The sequence below is a fragment of the Fringilla coelebs genome (genome assembly GCF_963513975.1).
Source record: "Fringilla coelebs genome assembly, chromosome: 1".
Taxonomy (NCBI): Eukaryota; Metazoa; Chordata; class Aves; order Passeriformes; family Fringillidae; genus Fringilla; species Fringilla coelebs.
In genome coordinates, this window is record NC_140028.1 from 33,179,141 (window position 1) to 33,205,896 (window position 26,756).

General features: G+C 40.1%; 1 protein-coding gene across 2 annotated transcripts; it reads right to left on the reverse strand.

Moving 5' to 3' along the window:
* Positions 1-26,086, reverse strand: RDH10 (retinol dehydrogenase 10). 2 transcript variants are annotated; one of them, XM_084204933.1, is made up of 7 exons: positions 25,585-26,086; positions 24,876-25,114; positions 5,233-5,331; positions 3,778-3,923; positions 3,335-3,466; positions 1,227-1,377; positions 1-427 (listed from the first exon to the last, which is right to left on the reverse strand). In XM_084204933.1, exons 1-6 carry the CDS (start codon positions 25,874-25,876, stop codon positions 1,254-1,256), a joined length of 1,032 nt encoding a protein of 343 aa, XP_084061059.1. In that variant the 5' UTR covers positions 25,877-26,086; the 3' UTR covers positions 1-427; positions 1,227-1,253. The 2 variants fall into 2 exon arrangements, with proteins under 2 accessions (XP_084061059.1, XP_084061058.1); XM_084204932.1 differs by having other exon boundaries at positions 1-1,377.
* Positions 26,087-26,756: the final 670 nt, after the last annotated feature.

Genomic DNA, 26,756 nt, shown 5'->3' on the forward strand with positions numbered 1-26,756 from the left:
CTTTAATAACCACAGGCATTGGTCACTATTTAACAAGACATTCTAAAAAAAGTAATCACAATTTTTCTGATAGTTTACAAGTGGATGGTATACATTAAGATACAGAGGTAGAATTTCACTTTTACAATGCTTCACTAATACAGATTACCAAATTCAAGGCACAAAATTGTTCGCTTTACAAAAAATACTGTAAAAATGTCATTTGCTGTTCTACAACGTGAGTACAACTCAAAAAAAATCTTTACACCCTTTCATATTCTGAATGTAGAGTTGCATCAGGCATTATTCTATTTTTCCTTTGCTAATAATTGGCATATGACCAGCACTTACATAAACAGTTTGTATCTCAGCTGAGTTGCTTTGTCTTTTAGGCACAAGTCCAGTTAGAGAATTCAACACAACAGTTTCCTTGTGGGGTGGGGGAACTCTGTCAGAAGTAAGAATGAGGAAGAAGAAATGAAACATGTAGTCCATAATAGTAAACTGGACTCTGACACATAGAGGGAAATGGAACAGAGCATATTTCAAATTAAGTCAACTTGGAAAAAAAGTCAAATTAAATCACTGACTGCATTCCTAAAAAAACCAGATGCCCAGTACAAGTTTGCTTTGACAGTATGTAAGACATTCATTTGCCTTTGAATTGGCAGAGATTTACAAATTTCTTTTCATCTTTGTTTAAATAGAACACACACAGTTGCAACAAAAGAGAATTACACCACAATTTGGCCATGTGTCCTTTAGAGAACGTGGGTGAACGAGTGAAGAGATGCATTCAGAAACTGTCCTTGAATTTGCTATAAGATCATGAGCAGTAGCTTAAATTGCAAGATTTCCCTCCCTTCCTAAGTAATGTAAGGAAAGCCAAACCATTTCTGAAGCATTCCATCTTCTGGCTGGAGACAGCTCTTAGAAACCTTAGCAGACTAAGGAAGAGATATCACACAGTGCATCCCTACAACAAGTAGTATGACTAGTTTACTGTACATACAGTGATATTCTAAAGGACAATGGTGGCAGCTACATTGTAAATTCATTTGAGTTACCTATCACATTTCCCAAGTACTCTAGTCAGTTTTATTTACAGTATATAAAAATCCATTGATTTTTAGAGTTCAATACACAGGTTTAGGACCCAAGAGAATGCCACAGTAAGATGTTGACATTTGCATCTGTTAGATGCAAGTGCACTTTGCAATTCAGTCATGTAACATTATTGCAATCACCTATAAATGTTAGTCCATCCAAAAGTGTTAAATTCCATTTTTTGCTTCATTGTTGTTTGTAGCCTGTTTCCGTTGAGCGATGAAAGGATACATACACTTGTCCGCTCCCAAAAATCGATACATGCATACCACTGCTTCAAATGGCAGAATACTGGCAAAAAGAGGTTATAGATATGTTAGAAGACAGCATAAAACAAAACCTCTGCTTACATGCACTTTTAAGTACATGTACTTACATGCATTATGTACTTGGTCTCCTTAAAAACAATGTAATACCTATTGGAGAGTCTTCTTAAAAGATTTAAGGGATTTTTATTTCACAGGGATACTTTCAGAGAGAATTGAAATTCTAGAGTCCCCAATCATACAGGCAAGCAGAAAGGAGAAAGAAGCTGTTTATTCACATGCTTCCATCTTAGACCAGATTTTCTGTTTCTTCACAAGCCTTGCTTGTATGATAGCTTGTTCTAAAGAACAGGGGCAGGGGGGATGGGGGGCAAGGGCATCACAGAAGGCCTGGTAAAAGCAAAGCATCTGCTAAAAGCCACATCAGCAGAGGTCATCAGACATTTAAGATATTCTTTAATGTGGGATTAGTGTTAGTTAATGCCATTCTTTGATCACCAGATGTCTAACAACCTTGATTTATATTCTAAACTCAATCATCCATCCTCAAGAAGAAAGGTCCAAAGTAAAGAGAGCAATTTCCTTCCCCCCTCTCCAGATAAAATTCCAAGAGGTGATTATGTGATGGATACCTGGCTACAGATCCTCCCCCTGTTCTCACATGAACAAAATATTGTTTTTATTTCAAGTGTAATACTCAGGGGCTCTAGTGAAAGAACAAAATGGGATTCCTCAGGCCCTGGGAATAGCAGCAGGCACTTGTTCAGTGGCAAGCAGTACAATTCCAGACATTAGGAGTAATGACCACTGAACCACCAAGAAGTAGATGTCTCTGGTACAGGTGTCTCCAGTGCCAGTAGTACTGCTTGTGCAGTGACTGGAGGGCCTTTGATCTAAAGGCTGCTGCCTGGGGCACAGATTATGCAGAAGCTTTGATCTCCCTGTTGGAAGCTGAAGTGTTGAACCAAGAAAACCCAAAGGGCTTTTGATGTGGCTGTTGTTGCTGTAAGGCACCGCTTGTGCAGGAAGCGCTGAAGCGCCCTCTGAGCTTCTGGGTGAAGGAGTTAGTTCTTAAATATACTGACAGTGGCCTTCATTTGGTGTCAGCATAGACACATACTTCTCTCTTCCAGGAAAGAGGTGAACAGTGAATATACCTCTATTTTTTTTGTGAGCCTCTCCACCAAGAGACACTTGAGCCAGAGGAGAATAACTACCTTGTAAGTGGAATAAAAACCACCAAGGTGCTCAGTTTCAACCATCACTTGCAGAAAGAAAATAATACAATGTTATTTTTAATAGGCTCCTCACACACACTATAGATTTAAAACAAAACACAGAAGCCTGTGAAGATGTTCTCCATAAGCTAGAATTCAAGTGATGTTCTATCACAGGAATTGAAGCAGCTCCTGCATTATCCAGCATCACTGAAATGTTAGCCTGGTTAAAGATTAAAACAGATTTCATTCTAAAACTGCAGTGTGCTAAAATAAAAGAAGCTATTCCTTTAAATAGACCTTTTGCCAAACTTAGACTCTGAAAATTAGTTCTGAAAGTACCAATTTTCAGTTTATCTACGATATCCGTGCAAGTTCTGAAGAACCTGCAGGTAGGAAGGGCCTTCTCATACACTTGCTCTAGAAACAAGCGTCTAGAGATTCCTCTGCTGATAGCTGCCTCATGCCCCATTCCTAAAGAGGAACTCAAACAGTGGAATTAAGTCTTAAAAAGAAAATAGGAATCCAAGGAGGATGGAAGATACAAGAAGGTTAAAACAAAGATGCATAGATACACAGGACCTCAGTTAAATGAAGCATCCCAAGCAAGCAACCTACAAGCTTGCAAGCCAAGAGAGACTTATGAATTCTAGCAAAATGGCACCTATGGCCTGTGTGGGTGGGAGGGTGTTTGTATCATGAAACTGGACATGCTCATGTATTTTGTGGATTTCATTGCCAAATAACTGGCACTTCAGCTCTTACCTTTTCATGAAGGTGACCATGTACATGAGGCGAGGTGTGCAGATCATTGGCTGGTCTGTAAGGATGGCTCTCATAGCCTGTTTCACACAGTATTCAGGTTTCAAGGGTGGAAGGAAAGGCTCAATTTCTTTTCTGGAACATTTGATTAGGACAGATTAATATGATACCCAAAGGACCATAGACATCTGTGAACAGTTCATTAACTCAATTTCTTTGGAACTTTTTTATATTCACTGTTAAGTTACAAAGACTATAGCTCAAAACTTGCATTGTATGTGTACAAAAAGACAAAAGACAGTGAATTCAAAAAGTCTCTTTTTGAGTCTAACACTAATAAACACTAAAGCAGATATAATATTTAATATTTTTATGGTAACACTTGAGTTACCTTTAAATACTTTTACGGCACTACAAGCACAGAGCAGGAGGAGAATTCTACTCACCTGATCCTGCACCCTCTAAACATTCCTGTATCTACAAGATAAGGGCAGACTAAAGTAGTTTTGATTCCATCCTTTTCAGCAGCCTTCAATTCATGGCTCAAAGACTCATGGAAGCCTACAGCTCCAAATTTGCTGGCACAATAATCCTGTGTTGGCAATGAACAAAGCAGGAAAAAAAAAAAAAAGGGATAGATATGAATGATGTTCAAAGCCAGCATACCTGAGGTGATTCTGCACAGATTTTCAAAGCAACAACAAAAGACACTCACTGAATAGAGCACCACATAAACTCATTTATCACTTTACTTTTGAGGTAATTAGCACAGAACCATGAAAGCAGGAAAGCTGAATGTAGGAGGATATTAGCTTGGATTCAAGTCTTTGAATCAGGCAGGCTCACAAGACAAGTTACTCCAATTACCAGTTTCCTTAATAATAAATGGTGCAACAAAGGACTGAGATACCTAATACTACCTTGGGTCAGATTTGAAAAAGCTTGAAGAGTTGGCAGGGCATAGGTGTAAAAATCTTAAAAGTATTATTTTTAAGATTAGTTTCAACAGAAGATGCAACCAAGATCTGAGGTTTTCTATGTGATGCACAAAAACACTGCTGCTGTCTATGCAATTACTTTTTATTGCTGCTGAACTTAGTGTGTTTTCAGTTGGATGTGTCCATCTCTGTTGGTGGTCACACCCAGTCTAGGAAATTCCTTGTAGCTTTCTCAAGACAGTAAACACCCTAAACAGCCCTAATTACACCATCTTCATTCATTTATGTTATGAAACACTGCAGTTTAAGGTTCTGGACTGAGCCTTACCTATATGCAAAGAAGCCTACGCTTATGGGGTAACATGACCATTATTATTTTAGACACCTTAATTAATTTGCACTAACTGAATGCTTTTTGTTCACACTTGCATTTGTACTAATGACTTTTAAAAATGACAAGCTCTAGTCCTAACTTATTTTTATGCACCAGACAAGTCTCACAAACTGGAGTTCTCAAACACCTGCTAGTGAAGCAGGCGAGCCATATATTCTAGAATGTTTGCAGTCATTTCCTCACAGAAACAAGAAACATTACTTTCAAAAGTAATGTTGAAGCCTTTGGCTTCAAGCTTAGCACTGAAGATCTTGAAAGGAATAGGCTGAATGGCTCCTTTCAAGTTCCTAAATTTATCAGGTAACTCAAAGATCACTTGGCATTCGGAAAGCCTCAGCCATCCTAGGATTTTGCTCTAAGTGCCAGCTCCACCATCCAAATAAATGAATGCAAGGTCTGCCCAAGTCTTGTGGCTCCCACTCACAAGGAGCCATGTGTTGATATGGTACTCAGCACCATAACCTCCAAATATCTTTGAAGATTTGACCTCACTTCCTCTAGCTGATAATATTTTAAAAACTTCTTTGCCAAAAAGTGCTAAATTTTTTGTTCATTATAGTCTAACAAACCTCCACTCCAGCAGTACTGAATAGCCCCAAGGAACTTGCAACTGTCACAATGTGTCCATGGTTCATTTCCAGCATCTTGGGAAGGAATGCTTTAGTGGTCTACAAAAAGAAAACAAAAAAAACCAACAAAGTACACATAAGCAACATAAAGAAAAAAAACCACTTCATGAACAAGTTACATTAGCAATGAGGTCTCAGAAACTCTTCATTTATTATCAAGAATATAGAAATACAATAATTTTTCAGGTTTCGAACTTGAGTTTATCAAAAATGCTAATAGAAGACCTACAGCTTCTTTGTGAATCCAGAGAGCAAGGCAGCAAGGATTATATCTGCAGAAATCCTAAGGTTAAAGAATCAATTGAGCTCAGACATGTTTATTTTTCCAGAAGAGACTAGTTATCAGAAGGAGATAATTTGACCTTAAAATGGAAGCCACATTTTTTAAAAGACGGGAAACAAAATGCAAAGTGTTTAATTACACCATCCAGCACATCTCTGTTGAGACCAGTACCAATTATCAGTTCTAATTATTGACAGTGTTTTTTAAGTTAGATATTGATAATTTTATCCAAGTAACTTATTGCCTTTGGAATTTTATATTAAAAGAAATACTACATGTGGAGTTTTTGCTGTTGTTACATTCTACCTACAATAGAGCCAACATCTGCTAGTTTAAATTAATTCCCATCTTTATTAGTATCCATAGCGCTGCTATAGCTAAAAAGACAAGATATACATTTGTGTTACTAATTCCTTAAAAGTTTAAAAATAAAACAAAATAGACTCAAAGCAAGTCTCAAGATGAAACTTCAATTTTAACCTCCAGTTTTTATATTTTGGTTATAACAAAGTTTGTTTCTGAGTCAGAGTTAACACCTTTAAAAAAATTAAGTTTTAAGCAACACACATTGAAGGTACTTGCTGGAAGATCACCCCTACCAGAATACCCATCTGTGTCATCTCTTTTCTGAAGCTGAATCAACACTTCCCCATTTTAAATGAGTATTAATCAGGACACCATATTTACAACAAAAATCAATGAAGTAATAAAATGGTATGTGTAGTTATGATGTACTTCAGCTTTTATGGTGTCAGGGTACTATATGAGATCACTTCTAAATTGCCCAAGAAATTCAGACAATGCTTTTTAATCACAAACATGCCTAGTCAATATATTAATCTATTAGTGACAGAGCTACAAATCTATTCCAACTCACTCAGTACCACGAATGCTTTAGCCTCCCAAAATCCAACTCTTCCTATGTAATTTGTATCCAAACTTGGAGCATGCAAATGCCCCTTAAGTATTCCTACTTTCTTAATTGTTGGTCTGAGTCTTGTCAGCTGCATTCTTAAAAAGACATGCAAACTACAGCTGAATCCATCTAATTCCATTCTTATGCTGTCTGCATTTTCCAATCACAGACGTCAGGACAGTTTTGCTCTAATGATTTTCACATGTTCTTGTACAACATTTTTGCCTGCAGGTGTTAAATGACTAATCCAGACCTCCTAACACCACACAAAAGAGTGTTTTCACTGGACAGCTGGCAGATGATAGAAGATTAACAGACCTCCTGACTCCTTGCCTTTTCTACTGTTGATTCATACAACTCCTAGATTCTGTCATAACTACATAACAAAGCTAATTATAAAAAAATAATCTGAGAGCAAGCTGCCTTGCGTTTCTTTCTTTCCTCATGGCAGGGATCTCTAAACCTCTTACACAGAGCCTCCGACAAGAATTCAGTTTGCTGTTAAACTAATCTGTGCCAGGCACACAAAGTTTCAGCCTCTCTTCCCATGTTGCATGGCAACAAAGCCGAGTCATCATCGGGCATGGCCACCCAAAAAAGAGGCTTCGCTTGGACAGCACTGAAGTTTTACAGAGTGTTCTTCACATGCAGCCTGCCTTGCACACCGCAACACCAACGGTGTGCATGCCAGCCCTGATCCCTGTACGACATCCACGCTCCCAGCTCAGCCCTGCTAAACCATTTTACTCCACTCCCAAACATTTGTCAGCTCCATCAGCAGTTTCCACTTATGTCTCAGCTATCTGTCCACATCACATTGGAATGACTGATTGCCACTTCACATTGCCAGAAAGCTTGATAATGCAGACTGAAGCTCTGGCTGCAAACCACGGCAACTACAGAAAAGGGGCCTTGAAGTTTGTCTTGGGGTAGAGAAAGAAGGGAAAGAAGTAGTGACAGATTTTTTTCCTACCACTTTCAAGGCACAAGTCAGTATTGTTTTCCAGGAGATGAACAGGCAAGTGCACCAAGCTATTATCTTTGCCATGCACTGCTTCTTCTTCTCCTTTTTTTGGATTGTTTTTAATATGGTGAACTGTAACTATGTGTCTTTAACTGTCTATGTTTAGCTTGGCTGAGGAAGAGAATTTTCAAAGTCATATATGTATGTGTATATAAATATGCAACATAACCAGACCAGTAAATTTCAGAAAGCCCATTCAACTATGCTATACTATGTCAAAGCATAAGGACTATAAAAATTGAGTTTTCAGAGCTTGTGACTAGAGTAACCCATTTTCAACCAGATGAAATTAGCACACGACAAATACAGCCTGTTGAGGACACTTTTGGGTGACGTCTTCAGCATCTCAAGTGCAGACTTGAGCAACTCCCAGCAGCAGAACTACAGTCACTTCATAGAAGTCACCTCTTAAAAGCCATTTATGGTTCAATTGGAAAAAACCCACAGCCCCTCTGCTTTAAAGACAATTAGAAATTCATGGAAATCTTTGCAAGGGACCTCAGTGTTCTGAGACAGCCTGTTCAGAGCAATCCCTATACTTTGTCATGGCACATTATCCCAAAAATTCACTTAAAATCTGAAGCTGAGGGAGCCTATAAAGATAGCATAACTATCATATGTAGAAAACTTAGCAGTCAACTATTAGCATCTCCACTAAATAGATGTTAGAGAAAGTCATCTCAATTGCTGCCATCCTCCAGCCATCTGCAGCAGCTGGGAGTCAGCACTCGAAAACAAGCACTGTCAGAGGCAGACACACCCTACCGGGGGACGCATTTCCAGGCTCAGAGTAAATGCTTGCCCACTGCTCCTCCCAGCCTCCTCTCGCTGGGAAAAACAATCCCAAAGTGAAGTTATTCTTTCATGGTATAAGCAATCCCTAAATAAATCAGTGTTCTTACTGAGCTTCTGGCACCACACACATCCTTGATCAAAGCAGCTTCCTCCATACTCTGATTCCCAGTTTTTCTACCCGTTACATAAACCAGATCAACCTAGTTTCTTGTTTCTAGTTTCCTTCTGCTTCAACTACATCTGCCTACCAGAACTGAAGTCTTCTGTGTGCTTGTTGTGCTGCTGACAAACTAGTTAAGAGTTTGACTGGTTTCGGGCAAGATGCCTCCTGGGTGGCCTTCCCATCTGGAGTTTGTCTGAACAGGTACACAGACCACATTAGTCTTCTGAGGTGATGCATGGACATGCTAATCCTCCATTAAAAAAAAAATAAAATTAGAAGACACCAAGCAAAAGATTGGTTTTGTCCATGGCATTAGAGGTCATGAGCCAGGTCCCTAAAATAGTTCAAGTCAAGTCAAGTGGTTTAATTGAACTATCTGCCTTCTGGTTTGATCCTCAAAGCTTCAGTTTTACCTCTCACAGCTGCACAGGAAGACATTTAACCAAAACACAGAAGTATTTAAAGTCAGAGCTGGGTCATTTATTCATGACAAACACACCACAGTTTTCAACACTGAGGAGAAACCAGTAAGTAGAATATAGAGGATGAAAGGAATTGTGATGCATCAGGGTGAACAGTCAGGGAAGATATACACTGCTCAACATCAAGAAATGCAAGTTAAGCATCTTCTTCACCCAAAATTAACTTTCCTTTTTTTAAGGGAAAAAAAACCCAACAAAAACCAAAATGAAAAAGCAAACCCCAAAAGCATAGTGGGAACATGAATTTTCTAACCTGCAGTATACTTTAGATAGAAACTAGGTAGGAGAGACAGAACATATAAAGCTGTTGTGGACAGAGTAGAGCTAGTTTTTCAAACTAGTTCAGACTTTAAGTTTTTTGGAACCTAGAGATCAATTTCTAATCTTCTGAGCATGTTCCTCTATGCTTTTGAATATACCAATAAAACCAAACTATTCCCAGTAGCTGTAACCAAACTTCTATTTCATGTGCACACAGCTTAAATGACTTATTTCTCACAAGTGTGAAACTGAACAAGCATTTACATGTCACTTCATAGCTTTCGTAATCTGTTCTCAACATTTTGGTTTACGGCAAATTAACTTCTAACAGTCTAGCACTTCTTCCCTCCCCTTCCCCAAATTCTTTAGTTCCATTCTTAATGAAACAAAACTCCAAAGATTGTGAAACACAAAGAGCAGCACAGCTGCAATGTCAAGACAAATTAGCCTAAATACAGCAAATGAGAATATGAAGAAATACTGTGTTTGGGAAAGTGATTTTTTTAATTAAATTTTGGAATAATTATTTTTAAAGAAGAAAGCAAGCATCCACAGAAAACAATGTTAGCTGTATGCAGCTCAAAACAATGGAAACTGAATGCAGAAAGCACACCAAAGTAGAAAAGTATGTGCTGCTTCATGTTTAGAGTTGCTTTTATAGCAAAGAAAGAAACTAACAGGTATCAATACATAAGGTCCTTTAAGTTTCTCTTTTTCAATACAATACATTTCTTCATACTTTCTGCCTTCTCTCAAGAGCCTTTCTAAACTATATTAATGACATAAACAAACTATTACTGTAAGATTGAAGTACCTTTATGCCAAAGTCTATGCCAAAGCTGATTTTCCATACAAGTCCTTCAGGTAAGGAGCATGGTTATTCTTTTGAATATCAAAAGAGGTGAGTTTTCACACCCCTAGTTATACACAACAGTGGTGCACTAGTATTACAGAGAAAACATTTTCTCCCAAGCCACAGCTATGCCTGACAGCCAGAACAACTGCCTAACAGCACAAATGAGTGCACTTTTTGGTAAATGTATTGTTTCATCTTCATATTAAAAACTATTCAGACAGATCCAAGAAGCAAAATTGGTGTGGTTAGGCAAGGATTCACATCCAGATATCTCTAGGAACTAAGGTACCAGAGACCATAGCAGCCTGATGCCACACATTTGCTAATTTAATAGTTTAAACTAACAGTGACAAGAAAAGTTTTTAATCTAAAATACATGTTATATCCTCCTTCTCCTTTAGCATGGACATACAGTCTTCTTTTCTTCCCATTCTTCTTCACAGCCTACAGCACAGCACACTGCAAGTTCTCTTACTCCTGTGCAGGACAGCATGTGGCCACTCCACCCTAGAACCAAATGGAGATTTCCACATGCCCCAGTTTCTTGTTCCATTCCAGTAATTGAGAAGAAATGCACCAAGTCCAACAAAAGAGCACCTCTAATTTTTCTGCAGTCTTACCTGTAGTAGGTTTGTCCAAACGATGTGGTATTGCACTAATGCACCACTATATATGTTGAAAGGGAAAGGAAGGTGCCTGAAAGGCAGAAAACCCCCATGGCAAGCTTATCAGTAAACACACTACAGTTATTTTCAGCTACAGTCATATAGTCCAACTCATTTCAGAAGACAGCCACTTTACATACAGTTTATAAACACAGGTCTAAAACCTTGCTCACAGGATTACAGGGGAAGCCATCACCAAATGGTTTAAGAAAAGGCCTTGAAAATATACCCTAGAATTCTTTCATAGAAGGGCTTATCAAAGTTAGGCAATGTAATATCCAAAATGCTTTCTCACCCACCAAAGTATGAAGTTGCAAGCCTGCCTTTAACCATTTACTTTCCTTCTAGCTTTCTGATTTGGTTCCAAAAAGAACTGAGAATAATTACTTGCCATTTGCACAATCATCTCAATTACTTTTCCCATATAGCCTCCACATCCTTCCTGAATCATCCCTCTACAAGCATCTCTGAAATGCTAGCTTCAGACAGGAATAGTAACTGCACTAGGACTACATGAAAATACCAAGTAGTGAGTTGAAGACTAGAGAGACCACACAATACAAAGGATGAGGCTCTGACAGTAACAGGCTGAATACAGCAGGCAGACAGAAGTCTACAACTACTGTTGACCTTGCTAACACAAGGGACCAAAGCTGTACTTTAAAGGACCTCAGATGTCTCTACTGACTGTTTTCAAGAACTGCTGGGCCCCTTCTGGATAATTAGCCACTGTCTAAGTAAATATTTGAATAGCTGTGGAAATTAGAACTATTTTTGTTCTTTGGTTTCTATTCACAAGAAACTATAATGAACTATAGGTCAGAATTACACAGCCTTCCTAGAGTAAGGAATTAAAAAATAAAGTCACATTTCTCTGATTTTTTTAATAGGACTACCCAGATCCTTTTGAAGCAAAAAGGATCAGGAGTTTTTGTGTTAAAAGCAAAATAGGAAACTACTCACAGATTGTCCTCAAGTGTGCTTTGCACAGGCCCTGCATTCAGAACAAAAAAAGCTAGACCTTCCAATACTTCATCTCAAAAGAAGTCCCTTTGTTATTTATCTCCTGGCAAGCAACAAAACCTTTAAGTTCTCACTGAAGGTTTATTTGCCCTTCACATAAAACCCCACTGTTTTGGGGCCACAGGGATTCCTTTAATATTGAACTGCACCAGCAGTCAATGCTTAACATACACGCACAGTAATAATGCTGCAATTGCCATGCAACTGGGAGCCCATGAAAGAACATGACAGACCTAAACAAAAGTCTGTAATGATGGTGAGTTACACAGAAGCAAAGCCACACATACACTCCCAAATACCTTGGATAGCCTACATTAGCAGACAGAGATAAACCTACTCAGTTTAAGAAGTGAAGATAATAAAAGAAATACCCTCAAGACGTTAAGTCACAAATAAAAAGAAACAACAATTTTAAACTTTTTTAATTTACTGAGAGATAGGCATACTTTTCTTCTCTCCTAACTCTGCATGAAATACTGCATTGAAGTACATGAAGCCTTAGATTAGTAAAACCATAAGCTATTACTTGATTCACTTGGTTTATAATTTATTATTAATTTATGGAAGTAATTTTCTCTACTCTCATGACCAATGTACATATATAAAATGCCCCGTTTCTCAACAGACACATCAAATCAGCTGAGAAGCATTAAAGTTGTACAAAACAAGGTTAAATCCTATGTATGGAAGTTTGTAAGTGGGTTTGTTAGTAGCAATAAGCATCTGTCACACCATTTTGCAGAAGAATAAGTATGCTACGGCCCACATTTACATTACTACATTGTTTAGCATTTGTATTGTTTAGGGTTCAGTTCCAGAATTTCTCCAGTTTTCAAAGCCGATAGTTACCCCTTTTCCTATGAAGAGTTTAGTTATCATAGTGGCTCCCCTTTTACATGGAGCTAACTCATGTTGAGTTCATCAGACAAAAGCTGAAACTGAATTAAATAGTTTCCTTAATCAGAACTTAGTGGCACAAAGCTATTTACAATGGGCAGACAGTAAAGATAAGTAATGCTATTAAACAAAAAAAAGCACACAGGAAACTAATACCACTAGTTATCTCTCAAACATTAATCATTGATTTCCACTCTTTACTACTAGAACTAATTATGCTCTGCCTAGGGCAACTGAACATTGTCTGACTAATTGCCTTTTGTATAGTTTGTTAACAAGGCTTAGTTGAAAAAGGCTGTGTCTACAGAGAGAGGGATATGAAAAATGCTTAAGGAAGGACATTGCAACAGAAACTTTTATTACTGTTGCCTTGTCACATCGCTACATTGTCTCCCCCCTTCCTTATAAGGACTTAATTTTCTGCTATCTTACCCCACACTGGGGCAGAAAACAGATTTGTTCTCCCTCTCATCTAAAATGTAGGTTAAGTACTCAAGAACGCTACCTAAGTAATACAATTCCGACTTCAGAAACTTGCCTCTTCAGCATCAAGGTGGAAAAGGTGTCACTGTAACCTTTATAGTGCTCTGCCGCTAATCAGACTTCAAGGTCTCTTCAGCAAGGCTTTTCTGCATCCCCCACCACTGCATCAAACTAGATTTTGTGGGCACCATAACCTAGAGCAGGGGCTTAGGTACATGGAACACAGGCAAAAGTAGCCCTAATTTCTCCTAAAGAACAGTTTTCACATCTGTTTAGGAGTCACTACTATATATAGTTTCTGGGCATGAAGAAATTGAGGTATTCAAGCTGAACTACCCTTGTTATTACCATACCAGCAAATGGAATTCAGAGCCCCTATGTTATTGATATCAGTTTCCACCTTTCTGCTGCCAAGAACTTCTGTATTTTTTTCTTCCTAAGAGATTTTAGATTTACCTGTTTTTTTAAATGATTCCCATCCTCAGATGAGAGGTCTGTCCTGTAAAGTGTCCAGTTGTTCTAATGTCTATATGCCACCAGCCATTTTTGTGCAAACATCTAGCTGCCTTTAAAGGACATGCTTGTACCTATACAAAACCATAAATGCACACTGACCATGTCCACCTGTACTTGCCAATATTGCTTGGCTGATGTGTGCTTCCTATGTATGCAACAGTACACATAACTGCTTCAGTCACTGATTATATATTTGGACTTCTTCTCTCCAGAGACTGGAAGTCTTTGATTTCATACAGCTATGAGAAACAAAGCACATTCTCACAGGTCGCCCAGAGAGAGGGTAAAAATCTCCATCCTTAGAGGAATCAGAAAGCTGTTTGGACACAAGCCTGAGCAACTGGCTCTGGGTGGCCCAGCTTGAGCAGGGGAGGTGGACCTGATGACCTTCAGAGGTCCATTCCCACCTCAGTCACTCTGTGATTCTCCACCTAAGTACACTAATTCCCTGTTCAACAGCCCATTCCCTCTTTCTCTTACAGAGGAAGAAGTTCATAAGCCAGCAGAGACCTTGCACTCTTCATCACTGTGTTAACTGGAAGTTTATCAACACAGAATTTTAACTAACTGGAAAGGATGCCAACTCCTCTCCTACATCTCTCCTGTATCTCTCTGAAAAGGCTTCTTGCCTGCAATAAATTATCCTGATCTGAAGCAGTGTCTCTTCTACTTCCATTTCTCCTTCTCCTTTGGTCTCAAGCCCCTTCTGCTGGAGGGAGGACCCAATGAAGCAGCGTAGAGCACCCAGCTGAATTTCTTGAGGAAATAACATATTTAAGCCAAGTTCAGCACATACATGTACCAAACTGTTTTCAAAAACTAATTATGTCCCCCTGGCTATCAGAAGTCCTCCAGTAACTACACTACCATGCCAGCCTCTTTAGGACATTCTGAGCCCTCACAAACAATTTTTTGCACTTTGAATTTTAATGGTTTTAAAGCTTGGTCAGAGTAATCCAAACATTTTGGATTCTTGACAGCTAGCAATGAACAGTAAAAAAGAGTATCTCTGCCTAAGTCATGCAAAAGTGCAAAACATAAATTGCCCATGATTGTAAATGCCAAAGTAATCTAAAAGATGAGACTGAGTAATAGAGGTAAGATGGCATGGTAAGAGGGCCATTGGAGGCCCAGCTATGTGTTTAATCCACCTTATACATAAAACAAGCAAGTCTAGACCAAAGTAGAACAAATGTATACCTGCAGACTTCTCCAGACAGCACAAATTTAGGGCATAACCAAGCACAAGAACCCAAGGTTTCAAAGTACTCCCTTGCAAAAAGCTGACCTCTTCCCTCCTGATCAAAGGCTTTTTATTAGACAAGCTAATGTTTACTCCCCATAAATATTAATCTCATTCTACTCTCAGACTATCATAGCTATCCCAACCACAATTACTATTCATTTAAATGAAGTATTACACAGTTGGCAGACACTGAAAAGTAAGATGCATTTTAGAAAGTGAATCCTTCTGCTCAAATCTGCCAGGTCAGTACTTGAGCTTTCTATATAGCCATGACTAACAAAGCGCTCCAATGTGGCTGTGACAGCACAGATACACTCCTGCAAATTCAGGAATTTAAATTACAGTCTGAGTAGGCAGCAGCACCAACCTTGTATTCTTTTACAGGCAGATCTATCAGTAAAGATGACCTAAAAATAGGTTTCTTCAAATGTCAAATTTGAAATTACTTCAGAGTTTTCTACTCAAGTAAAACAGGAAGTTAACACTTGCCTACTCCCTTCCACAAAAGGTGGCTTAAGCCCTGCTGAAGTCAAGTGACTAGAAATTCTACTTTGTTTATATACTGACAAATGGCTGTGTCAAAGGATTTGTAGCGTTTCAGAGCTATGTTGACATTAGTGTAACTAACACATTAGTTCCTCACCTTCATTAGCACAAGTTTGCAGCAAATGTCCAACCATTTGGAGAGCAGTTATTTATTGCCAGCTATTTGATAATCTTGACAAAAATGAAAACATGCCCCTATGAGTCTGCAAAAAATCCACATAACGAATTCATTTTAGAAGAAACTATTAGATAAGAGCTCAGAATATTTTGTTCAGTGCACAAGAACAGAATCCAACTTTTAAATCCATGTTTTTCTCCAGCTTGCCATAAGCTTAGTCATCTTCTGGACTATTTAGTAAAGCTTGGTATTTTAGTCTACAGGTTTCCAAAACATTACTAGAGAACAGTACTGTCAGAACCACTTACGGAAAATATGAAATCATCATTCATGTTTTTTTGATTTATGTAGCAGGCTTTTTAAGAAGTGGCTAAGCAGAAAGGGACTGCCATATTTTATAGATACCTTAAGGCCAGTACCTCTGTAACAATGCAATTTCTAGAGTACTTGCAGGCAGATGAAAGCTGAGTCACTTTACTCATCCTGCCCAACTCAGTCCCCAAGTCATTGTTTTGAATCATTTCCTCCATAACAAGGAAAGTGATCATGCTACAACTGAGTATCTCACACGAGGAACAAGACTAGAAATGAAGTTTCTCTTTCTACATAGCAGTCTTAGCAGAAAGAGAAAACTAGGGAAGATGAGATTTAACTAGAGATTTAACTTCAGTGTTTCTTCAGGAAACAGTGAGACCCTAAAAGACTATGACTTCCTACAAAGTAAACTCACTGAAAGAGAAGTAACATTTCTAAAATGCATGAAGATTTTAGGTTTTTAAAAACCTAGGTGTTTATGTTTCATACTTCTCCCCACCCTTCCACAAAAGGGTGTACAGAAAATAAATAGTCTCAGCAGGTAAATTTTTGCTTCATAAGCCAACAAAGGATAAAATGATCAAAAGACTCCAGCTAATACAGTGACTAAACCAGCAACTAATGCAATTTTCAAAGATTTTGCTTGCACAGGCATTTTAAACAAACATCAGCAAGCTACACACTTTCTTAGGGGTGAGTCTTCACAGAAGAGAAATACTTCCTTTGCATGTCTGTGGAAACTATGCTTATTTCCCACAAGCTGAAACATAGCTCCAGCCTGGGTTTTTTTTTCCACATTCTGTGTTAGTAAAACTGATTTCCAGAGAAGACAAACAGTGTAGTAGGCACAGAGATCACAGCAATTATAGTATTGTTTCAAGGAAAATAAGCTAAAGCTGTTAACACAACACTACCTGATGTGTACAGAAAACTAGCTTACCTTTATCTAAGGGTTTTTAACAGTTGTAATTAAAATACTGCCATCTCTTTTGAAGTTGTTATATTCAGACTGTTATGCCAGAGGAGGATTTGTTATGGTGTTATGGCCTGGAAGCATTCATGACTACTTAATTATTTAGAGGATGTAAATCCTACTCAAAAAAAAGTCCAAAAATGAGGTTTCACTAGGATAATCACAGAGGCCCTGTTCAGCTATGTGGTTTTATCCTATTCCTCTTCACCACTTCCCCCACACTGGCTACTCCAAGTCTGAAATGCTGATGAGGTGATTCTAGCCTTCAAAAAGAAAAATGAATCAACTTGGGCAAGAAAATTAGCAGCTTTCCTCCCTCCCCTGCAGACAAGTTAGTGAGCTGAACCAGCTCACCCTAACACCAGCTGAATATAAAAACTAGTGCAAGTTAAGATACAGATTCAAGAGATGGTCCCACAAGACAGAATGCCACTACTAAGCTGCTTTGTAGTTTCATCCTAGATCAACAGGAATTTTGAACAAGTTACTTTTAAACACACATTTGTGAGCTTTTTCAAAACAATGCTGAAAAGGGGAGTGCTTGAGAAGCTGTCACACAAGTTCAAACAGATGGCAGAAGCAACCAGCACCAGGGCACATTTAGGTGCAGAATTCAACAGCCAAACAAACTTGAATTTCAAAAGGTTCACACTAAGTCAGCCACCTCAGCTCTGCAGCTGCTCCAGCATATCTTGGCCTACCATTCCCTCCCATCCCAGTTGTGATAACTCACTCATGTCAAGTGTTAATTTGACTGACATATAAATCATTTTACTAATATAATTATTTACAAGAACAGAGTGTTCATTCAAAAGTGTAAGCACAGATGTAAATCTCCCCCCATTTGTGACATATCTGCTTTCAAACTAAACCCTCAACTCCCAAGATTCTATGAATCTCAAAGTATATGCCTACTCACCTATATTGTAAGTGCATTTTGAAAAACTGAAAGACTCTAATTTTTAGCAGATGAAGTCTAAGGCCAGGTAAAAGCACATGCAAATCAGCTTTAGTTTGCCTTCGTAGAAAGACATCTGCCATTTTTCACAAAAGACAGAGAGGTATCAGTAACTCAGTTTTACCATCAGTGTCAATAGCCAGCAACCCCAAAGGTCATAGGGAGCAAGGCTTATCAAGTGAGTGAGGCACTGGCTTTTACATACAGAGAATTGTGGAAAGATTTAGTACTAGAGTACATAAAATCCTTTCCTCCTCGCAAAAAAACCCCAGAAGTGAAATCAAAGCATAAGAAGCATTGGGAGAGAGTAATAGTTCACAGCTGATAAGGATAAAAGTAGAAAAGATTTAAGAAGTGCAGTGCTAAAATGACAGAGATGGTGCTAGAAAACATAACATTCATCTTTCCTCAGCCTGTCTAGTCAGAGTAATTGATGACACTGAGAGCTATGAAAAAGGATTGCTTACTCACACAGATCAGTTAAGAAAGGTCTTAGGCAGTGTTGCAAACACTGGGTTAGCAGGACACTTGGCTGCATCATAATTAGGATTGCCTTTCTCCACCACTGAGCACACGAACACAGCTGTCTTCTCCAATTCTGCTACAGTCATTTGGTTATTACAGAAAGTTAATAACATAATGACACAAAATTAAGTTAGCCAGCTTTCATAAAATAAAGGTGGATGTTACCTGAAGATGGAAGAATATGGAACTTTTAACTCCACTGCCCTCCTAACTGCTACAGGACAAGAAAGGCATATACATGGCCTTTCAGATGAGTATTTCACTGAAACACTGAAGAGCTGCTTTCCCCACTTATAGCAAGGTTAGGCACCACACTGGCAAACACCATTGTCACATTCAAGGTTTTCCTGTCTCTCCACATCCTTCACAAGTAACTGCATAATTGCAGACCAAAGCCAGGTCAGAGGTTTTTGCTTATTCAGCTGACCTACTGTGTTCCATAAGAAGGAGGAATATAACCATCACACTGATCACTCATCCAGGACCATGCCTTCAGAGAAGATTAGCAATCCTGAAAACATGCACACAGTTTGGTGACAAGTCTCCAAGCCTCAGAAAAAGTCACAGGAGACTAAAGAGTGAGATTATCCCAAGTTCCTTACCTCCACAAACTGTACTGCAACTCCAGCTTCATTTAAGATGGATGTAGAATTGCAAGCCACTTATTAATTAATACTTCAGATATGTTTCAAGTAGTCTTGGCATGGTCTCTTCAGGACAACTTTCCCTTTCCTTAAGTGAACTTTCACAATGCTTTTCTGTGAAATATTACGGTTTTTACCTAAATTCTTCTACCTTAATACAGTTTAGTTAATGGAAGTAAACGGCTGATCACACCTTGTGCTACCACCTTGGACACCAATCTACAGGCAACAAACAATCCACGGGTCACAGTCTGAGAATCTCTATTTTCTATTCCTTGAGACTCTAAGATCCGTGCACCTTTCAAATGGTGCAGCAAATTAAATTCCAAAGTATGTCTGAGAGAAGGTGTCACAAAAGCTTAGGTGTAACTGAAGCAGTTCAAGGAAAACACTATGGAAGGTCATTTTAGAGCTGGTAACTGACTGGAATGAAAATCAAACACTGCACATCATTGGTTAGAGGGAAGGGAAATGCACAAATTCAGCTGTCATTTGAACAAAAGAAGTCAGCATTTTCCATCCCACAAGGAAGATGCTCTAGCACAGAAAGTATATGTAGGAAGGCTGGTCTTGTAACACATTCAAAAAATCTTCAATATGATTCTCTCACAGTCCTGAGTGTTGCTAACTAACCAAGAGTGCTGTAATTTATTCTGCTCACACTTCCTTGATATGTAACTACTTATTTATCATCAAGATACAGCAGACAATGAAGAACCAGGACAGAACAGACTCAAGAGCCCTTAGGGACTAGAGCTGAGAAACACATAGAACAACTACAGTTTGGTGGGTAGCACTGTGGAATCCCAATTATAGATGCTCAAAGTCATGATTCCCACACAAGGCAAATGCAGAGGCGTTTTGCATAAGACTAAGACCTACCTAGCACCCCAGCCCTACACGCTCAGTTATGTGTGTTGACTCTTTGGATGAGTACATTGCCGAAAGAGTCATTTTTATCCTCATCCATTACTATTCTGAAACTGGTGTAAGATTGGTGCTATGGTCAAATCTCAAACATCCAAGGGTCTGGGTTGGTGTCTGCATCATAAAAGAAAACTTAAAAAAAAAAAACAAAACATGAATGTTTTTTAAGTGATCACTATACCTAAAACATCATTACAAAGCTAAGATACAGATATACACAAATTGCAAGATACAAAATTAAAGACTGCATGATGGTAACTGACAGCTGTGCTTGACACAATGCTAGTCCTCATAGACCATAAAGTAAACCCATGAAGAAAGTTCTGAACCAGTAGCATTGTACCCATTTTAACTCCAGAAATATGTACCCACCCCTTTATTTTCCAAAACTTGTGCTAAGTACACTGCTTTATAAAATGGGAAAGCATAGTTTTCTAGGGCCTGCATCTGGAAGATAGTATTTTCTCATTTGATAGATTCCCTCTCTTTTTTTGAGAAATGAACCTAGAAACATATGAACAGCAGAACCATACCAAAGCAGTTATAAGTTTTAAGTATGACTAATATGACTATTTCAATAGCTAAGAGTATGATTGCTTTTTCCTTCATACTCACTACCCAGCATGCTACCACAGTATATGAAACACATGTGCTGTCCAGGGTAATTTACTGGTGGCATGGAGTTGGAATAATTGAGCAAGGGAAGAGTTAGTTTTGATGATACTTTTTGGATCACATACAAATGTTTTGTTTGAACTTGATCCGGCTCATTTTTCAAAGAAACAAGTCAAGAACATGTCGATTAAACTTTGTAAGTGAACTTGAGCATCTAGGGGTACATCATCACTAAAAAGAAAAAAAAATAATTAAAGCTAACTTCACTCATCTGAAATACTAAATATAGCTGGGTGGCCTGTTAGTCGAATATTCTGGCTATATTTGATCATCAGTGCTAGAATCCTAAATTTGACAGCAAAAATTAAAAATCATGCCAACAGGCCAGAAAACTTCGCAGGGTACAGTTTCAATATCATAAGCTGCATTTTCTTCCATAGAAGATTCCATGTGCACACTATGTGTAATACTTCTGTATTTGAACTAAAACTATAGGCATAAGTGAGCTTTATTTAACACCAGGGAGTTTGAAGAGAAGACAATACATAAATACTGATACATTATAGTTAACTATAGCCCCTCCAAGGCTTTAGAAATCCTGTCAGTCTAATGAGACTGATAAATACAGCAGCTGCATAAATGGGTTTTGATCTAGTAACTCTGCATTAACCATCTTCCCAAGGTATATTTAAATTTTAGAGGTTTTTATGAATGCCCTAAATACTTGAGTACTGTTTCTCTCTCTAATCAGTATTTATCTCCCCCTACCAGTGTCAGGCCATCTGAAAATTACTTCAATTCCTATAGAGATGCCAACATATCTTCAAAAAAATCAAGCAGCTGTAAATAAATGAAAAAAAAAAAAAACCAAAAAACAACCCAGGCCAAGAAAGCAGTACACAAGCCTTTAAACTCTGGGTTCTAGTCTCTCCCTATATGGTTTGTTTTTTTTTTTTTAATATGACAGAGCTGGAGCAGAATGCTTTTGCTTCCCCCTTATGGTAAGTTGAAGAGAACTCTAGGAGGAAAGCTTTAAGCTGAAATATTTGGAGTATCCACATGACAGGGAAGTACAGATCACTGATCTCTTAGAGCTGAATACTGAAAACCTGTTGTACAGAAGAATCTTCATGCCACAGAATTTCAGAATCTGCTCATCACCCTGCACTGGTCCTTCCCCAGTGACAAAAACTAGAAGGATTGCTCAGGTATTATAACAATGTCCAATATTAATATTTATGTATCTGGCAATAGATTATTTTTACGGAAGTGTTAGGGTAGGTACATGATGCTCAAATTGTCACAAAACTAGGAGTTTGTAGTTTTATTCGATATGGTGCCATTCTCTAAGCCACAGTATTTTTGATACTTAATCTTTATTGTAAAACTACAAGAAAAAAGTCCAATTCTTACATTTACTAAAATCTGATTTAGCAACAGTTTTAAGTTATATTGTCACAACATTTTTGAAATTTAAATCCTGACACATCATAGAAAGAAAATTTCCTAGTCTGTAGAAATTCATTCTAGTAATTGACAAGTGCAGCCAAGTAAGTTATTATTCTTGCAAAAGACTGGCAGGAAAGATAGCATTACACTCCTGCTACAATTTTATGCATCTGCAAATTATAGTAAACCAGAGCTGGCTTATTTCAAACCGGGAATGGATTTTGTCCCTATGTTTTCAATATCAGAAGCATTCAAGTTATCACAGCATGAAATAACAGGTTTTTAATACTGCAGTGGATTTTATGCTGTGGAAATTGCTACATGATGCAGTGGTGACATTTTTATATAGAACACTCATAGGAAGGATTACACAAATCATGCATGTCAGCAAAATGGAAAGCATCTGTTTAGGCTGTTGCATGCTGCTAAGGCTCTCTCGACTGCCAGTTTGTGATATGGTATACAGCCCAGCTGGAGTCACAACAGCAAAACGGTGACAGATTTTCATGTCACTGCCTACTGCAGAGGTTGGGCAGCCCTCTGATGGTAGCTGCTAACATAAAAGCAAGATCAGATCACCTGCACTCTGCATGAGGAGCAGGCAATTAATCTGATGTCAAATGTTTCAAGGGACAGTACTAGAGCCTTTTTTTCAGTTTTAATATAGAAACACATCAAGCCTTGATTAGTGTTTAAGGGATGAAAAAGAATTTCCGCTGAACCACATTAAAAAAAACAAACACACAACACACCAAAACCCCAGAAAGTACAGACACTTAACTACTGAAGAAATATTACATGCAAGATCCATGTCTTTACAAAATCCATTTACAGTTTTTTGGACTGAACACCCTGCAAGAATACTTAAAAGCCTACATAATGCTCCAGAGTATTAGCTTTGCTTTTGGACCACCAGTTTAGCTGACACGGAAAAGACTAGCTGTATAAGACTTCACACATCTAGACACATTGTTCTATTTAAGTCAGCATTGACTTGCATCAAAAAAGTTGGCTTCAAATCAGCTGATTCAGATGATATCTTATGAATTAAGTAGTATTACTTTCAACAGAAGTCCACCCACTATTGGTCAAGCCAATCTTTTCTGGGACCATGAAGGGGAATACAAGGAAAAGAGCTTTGCCAACAGGAAAAAAAAAAAGAAAAGAAAAGAAAAGCAGGACACAATCTACAGGAAGTTTACATATGAACAGATCCTCAATTAAATCTAAAGGGTGTTGACTACTCCTTTAAAACTAAAGCCAAAATCTCAAGTTCCGCAGTCCAGACATAGCTATACCTTCTTGGAGTAATTTTTTTTTAAAGTCACTTTACACTAACATTTAGAGATAGATGAATGGAACTGTTATGGAAACCCAATCATAGCAATACTAGAATCTAAGTTTAGTTTTCTATTACTGTAAGAGATTCAGAACACACAGAGTGCTTTAAAAAGGTCTCTGAAACTGTTATAAATAAGTGTATGACTTAGGTCTGAAGGAAGAACAGCTGGAGAATTTAGGATCCTCCCATATTTTAACTCATGCTGATGTAATAATTTAGAGTTCTTGGAAACTGTCAATTCAACATTTAAGCCACATCAATAACAGCCATTCAATCTACTACACATCTCTATTGGCTTAAGCACCGATTTAACTTTCATTAAGGGGAACACACAGAACCCTTAATCATAAGAAGTCACATAAGCATTCTCAGAAGCTCACAGATTGCTTTAAAATATGTACTTTGAGACTTTAAAAGAGCTTCTAAACATACTATCTCCTGTGCACTCTCTGCAAGCTTTACAATACATTGGAAAGAGACTGCTCTGCCATTAAGTGTTTCACAGTGCAGATCTGAAGGGGCTCCTTTAGGGTTATGAAACAGCATTTCATTTCCATGTTAAAAAGTTGGCTTGGGAAGGCCTTCTAAGTTTTGAAGATGAGGCACTTTATAAAATTGTATTATGAAAAACCTTCTTTGACTGATCTTACCTTAAGTCGAAGTGTATTTCGGATTGCCTAATCCTTTCATTGTTATGCAAGTGTATTTCATAACCTTATTTGAAGAATCAAAGAACAGTTTTAATACTAACAATGGTCTCAGTCTGACAGCTAATGCTAACCCAAGTGTGCATCATGCCCTCCTTCAACACTCCAATTTATGTAACTCCACACCACTATGGGTCTAAAAATAAACCACATGGGAAAACAAGGTTTAGATGGACAAAAAGAGTAAGACCACATACTTGTTCTCCTTAATTAGCACCTGCTAGTTGTGGAGACAATACCACCCCAGAAACCACAGTTAAGATTTTGTTACTGTTACAGGCAGCCTCCAGAGAAAGCTATGAGGATAAATACACAGGATTCCTGAAAAAGTGTTCCTGGCTTGATTTCTTGAGAAATCTTTTTTGCCTTTCCTCCCAGCCTTCAAAAGGAACAATTTGCCTCCAAGGCAATTCAAACAACATTTTCAGCAGGGGTTTTAAATATTTTTTTCCAGAAATGTGCAACTTTGCTATTGTAATTATCATTAAAACAGTATATTAAAGCTGCTAATGTGCTGGCAGAAGAGTATGTGAGGAAAGAAGCCATTCATTAACAGTAACAACCTTTAAGCAGATTCAGAGATTATTGCTTGTAAAGGATTTAATAGCCAAAGCTACAGAAATGGCCACAAGACTTAGAACTCTTGATTCTAGGAGGATACAGCTGATTTAAAACTATTTGTTAACAATCTTAATACCTGCATTCCTGTTAAACAGAACAGTCCGTTCAAAACAAGAAATACTACAAGTGAAAAAGAACAAGTGCAAACCTCAAGGAAACAGGAGTTCCGCAACAGCAGTTCCTTTCCCAAAATTAATTACCAAAAAGGACAGCAGAAAGGAGTTTATAGTTACCCAGAAGTGTGCATGACAGTTAACCATCATGGTCCTCTCAATAAGCTCGTCAGGACACTCCAGAAGATGGTGCCCGGAGACCACACCAGCATTGTTAACCAGGACAGACACCTCGCCAACCTCCTTGCGGACCCTCTCAGCTGTCAAGTAGACGTTCTCTCTTTTGCCCACATCACAGGTGTACGTGTAAACCTGCAAGTTGCAATGGGGCAGCATATCTTTCTCTCCATCTCCAGCCACTAAAAAACACAGATAAGAGAACAGAGGGGGTGGGGGGCAATAAAGTTCTTGCTCATATTTTGACATTCAAACAAGTAGCTCAAGCAGAAAGAGCAAATACAATTTCAAACCACCAAAACTTCTATTTACTTTGATGTCATTGCAGTACACCAGTAGTCAGCTATTCACTATCGCTGCTACGTGTTTTAGGAAAAGCTGCAGGTTTTAAAGCCACCGCCGGAGTCCGAGGCTCCGCGAAGCGGGTCTGCGCTCACCGCTGCGGGCACAGGGCCGGCTCTGGCTGGCAAAAGCGCCGTCGGGGCGTCTGATACTCCTGCGCCCGGCGGTCTCCAGCGCGGAGCCGCTTTCGGGGCCGGCCGCAGGTGAGCGCTGCTCCGGGCGGGACCCGCCGGGCGCGCAGCCCCGGCTGCCTCTGCCCCGGGCCGGGCAGGTGAGCGGCGGGGACAGCGCGGGGAGCCCCGCCGCTTACCTCCGGGGGCGGCAGCGGCCGCCTGCTCGGCCATCTCCCGGTAGATGTGCCGCACCATGCCCGCCGTCTCCTCGTTGCTCTGCGTGTTGATGTCCCACAGCACCAGAAGCGCCCGGCGCCGGGCGAACTCCAGGGCGAAGAGGCGGCCCAGGCCGCTGCCCGCCCCGGTGATCAGGCACACCTGCCCCGCCACACTTTTCTCTTTGGGCCGCACCAGCCACTTGGCCGCGGCCAGCACGAACGCCCACAGCACTCGGAAAGTCACCACGAAGAACTCCAGCAGGATGTTCATGCTGCCGGACCGCGGGGCCGGCGGCACGGAACCTCCTCGCCGCCCGGCTCCCCGACCAGGAGCCGCCGCTGCCCGGGACCGCCCGCCGCGGGCACCGAGGGAGGCTCCGCTCACGGGGGTCCCGCCGCCGAGCACCCCCGCTCCGTGCCGCTCGCCCTCACAGCCCCACGGCCCGCCTCAGTCACGCACGCCGAGGACGGAGACCGGACACGGTGCTGCCTGCCTGCCCTCCACCTCCCCGTCCTGCCCCGTCCCGCCCGCGGCCCCGCTACTGGCAGTGAACATCTTGCTCGCTCGGCCCCTCTATATAGGGCGGACCGGGCGGCCGAGCCCCTCCCCCGGGCCGGCCCATCCCGCCCCGCATTCCCGGGACCCCCCGCCTCCGCCCCGCTCCGCCCCACCGCTGGGGGAGGTCCCCGACGGGAACGGGGACGGGGACGGGACGGCCGGTGCTTTGCGCTGCTCGGGGCGGGCGTCCCGGCAGCTCCAGCCCGCCTTAGCCCGCCCTCGGACTACAAGTCCCGGGGTGCGCCGCGCCCCGCCGGAGCGCCATCTCGGGTGCGGTGCCGCAGCGCGGGTTCGAGGAACGCGCACGGGCGCTGAAGGTTCGTGCTCGGGGCTAGAGACGCAGGGAAGCTGGAAGCCCACAGGAACTACCGGGCCACCGCAGGATGCACGATGCCCGCGTGCCTGGGGATCCTCTGCTGAGCTGTGAGAAACCGCTCGGGAAAACCCCCATGGCTTCTTGGTCTGTCAGCCAAGTACAGAGGTCACTGATATCTCACCCGTTGCTGACTGAAATAGGAGCTCACAGGTGCCAGCACACGGAAAGTATTTTCTTCTGTGAGATAACAGCGGCCGCTCCCTGTACCTGGGCACC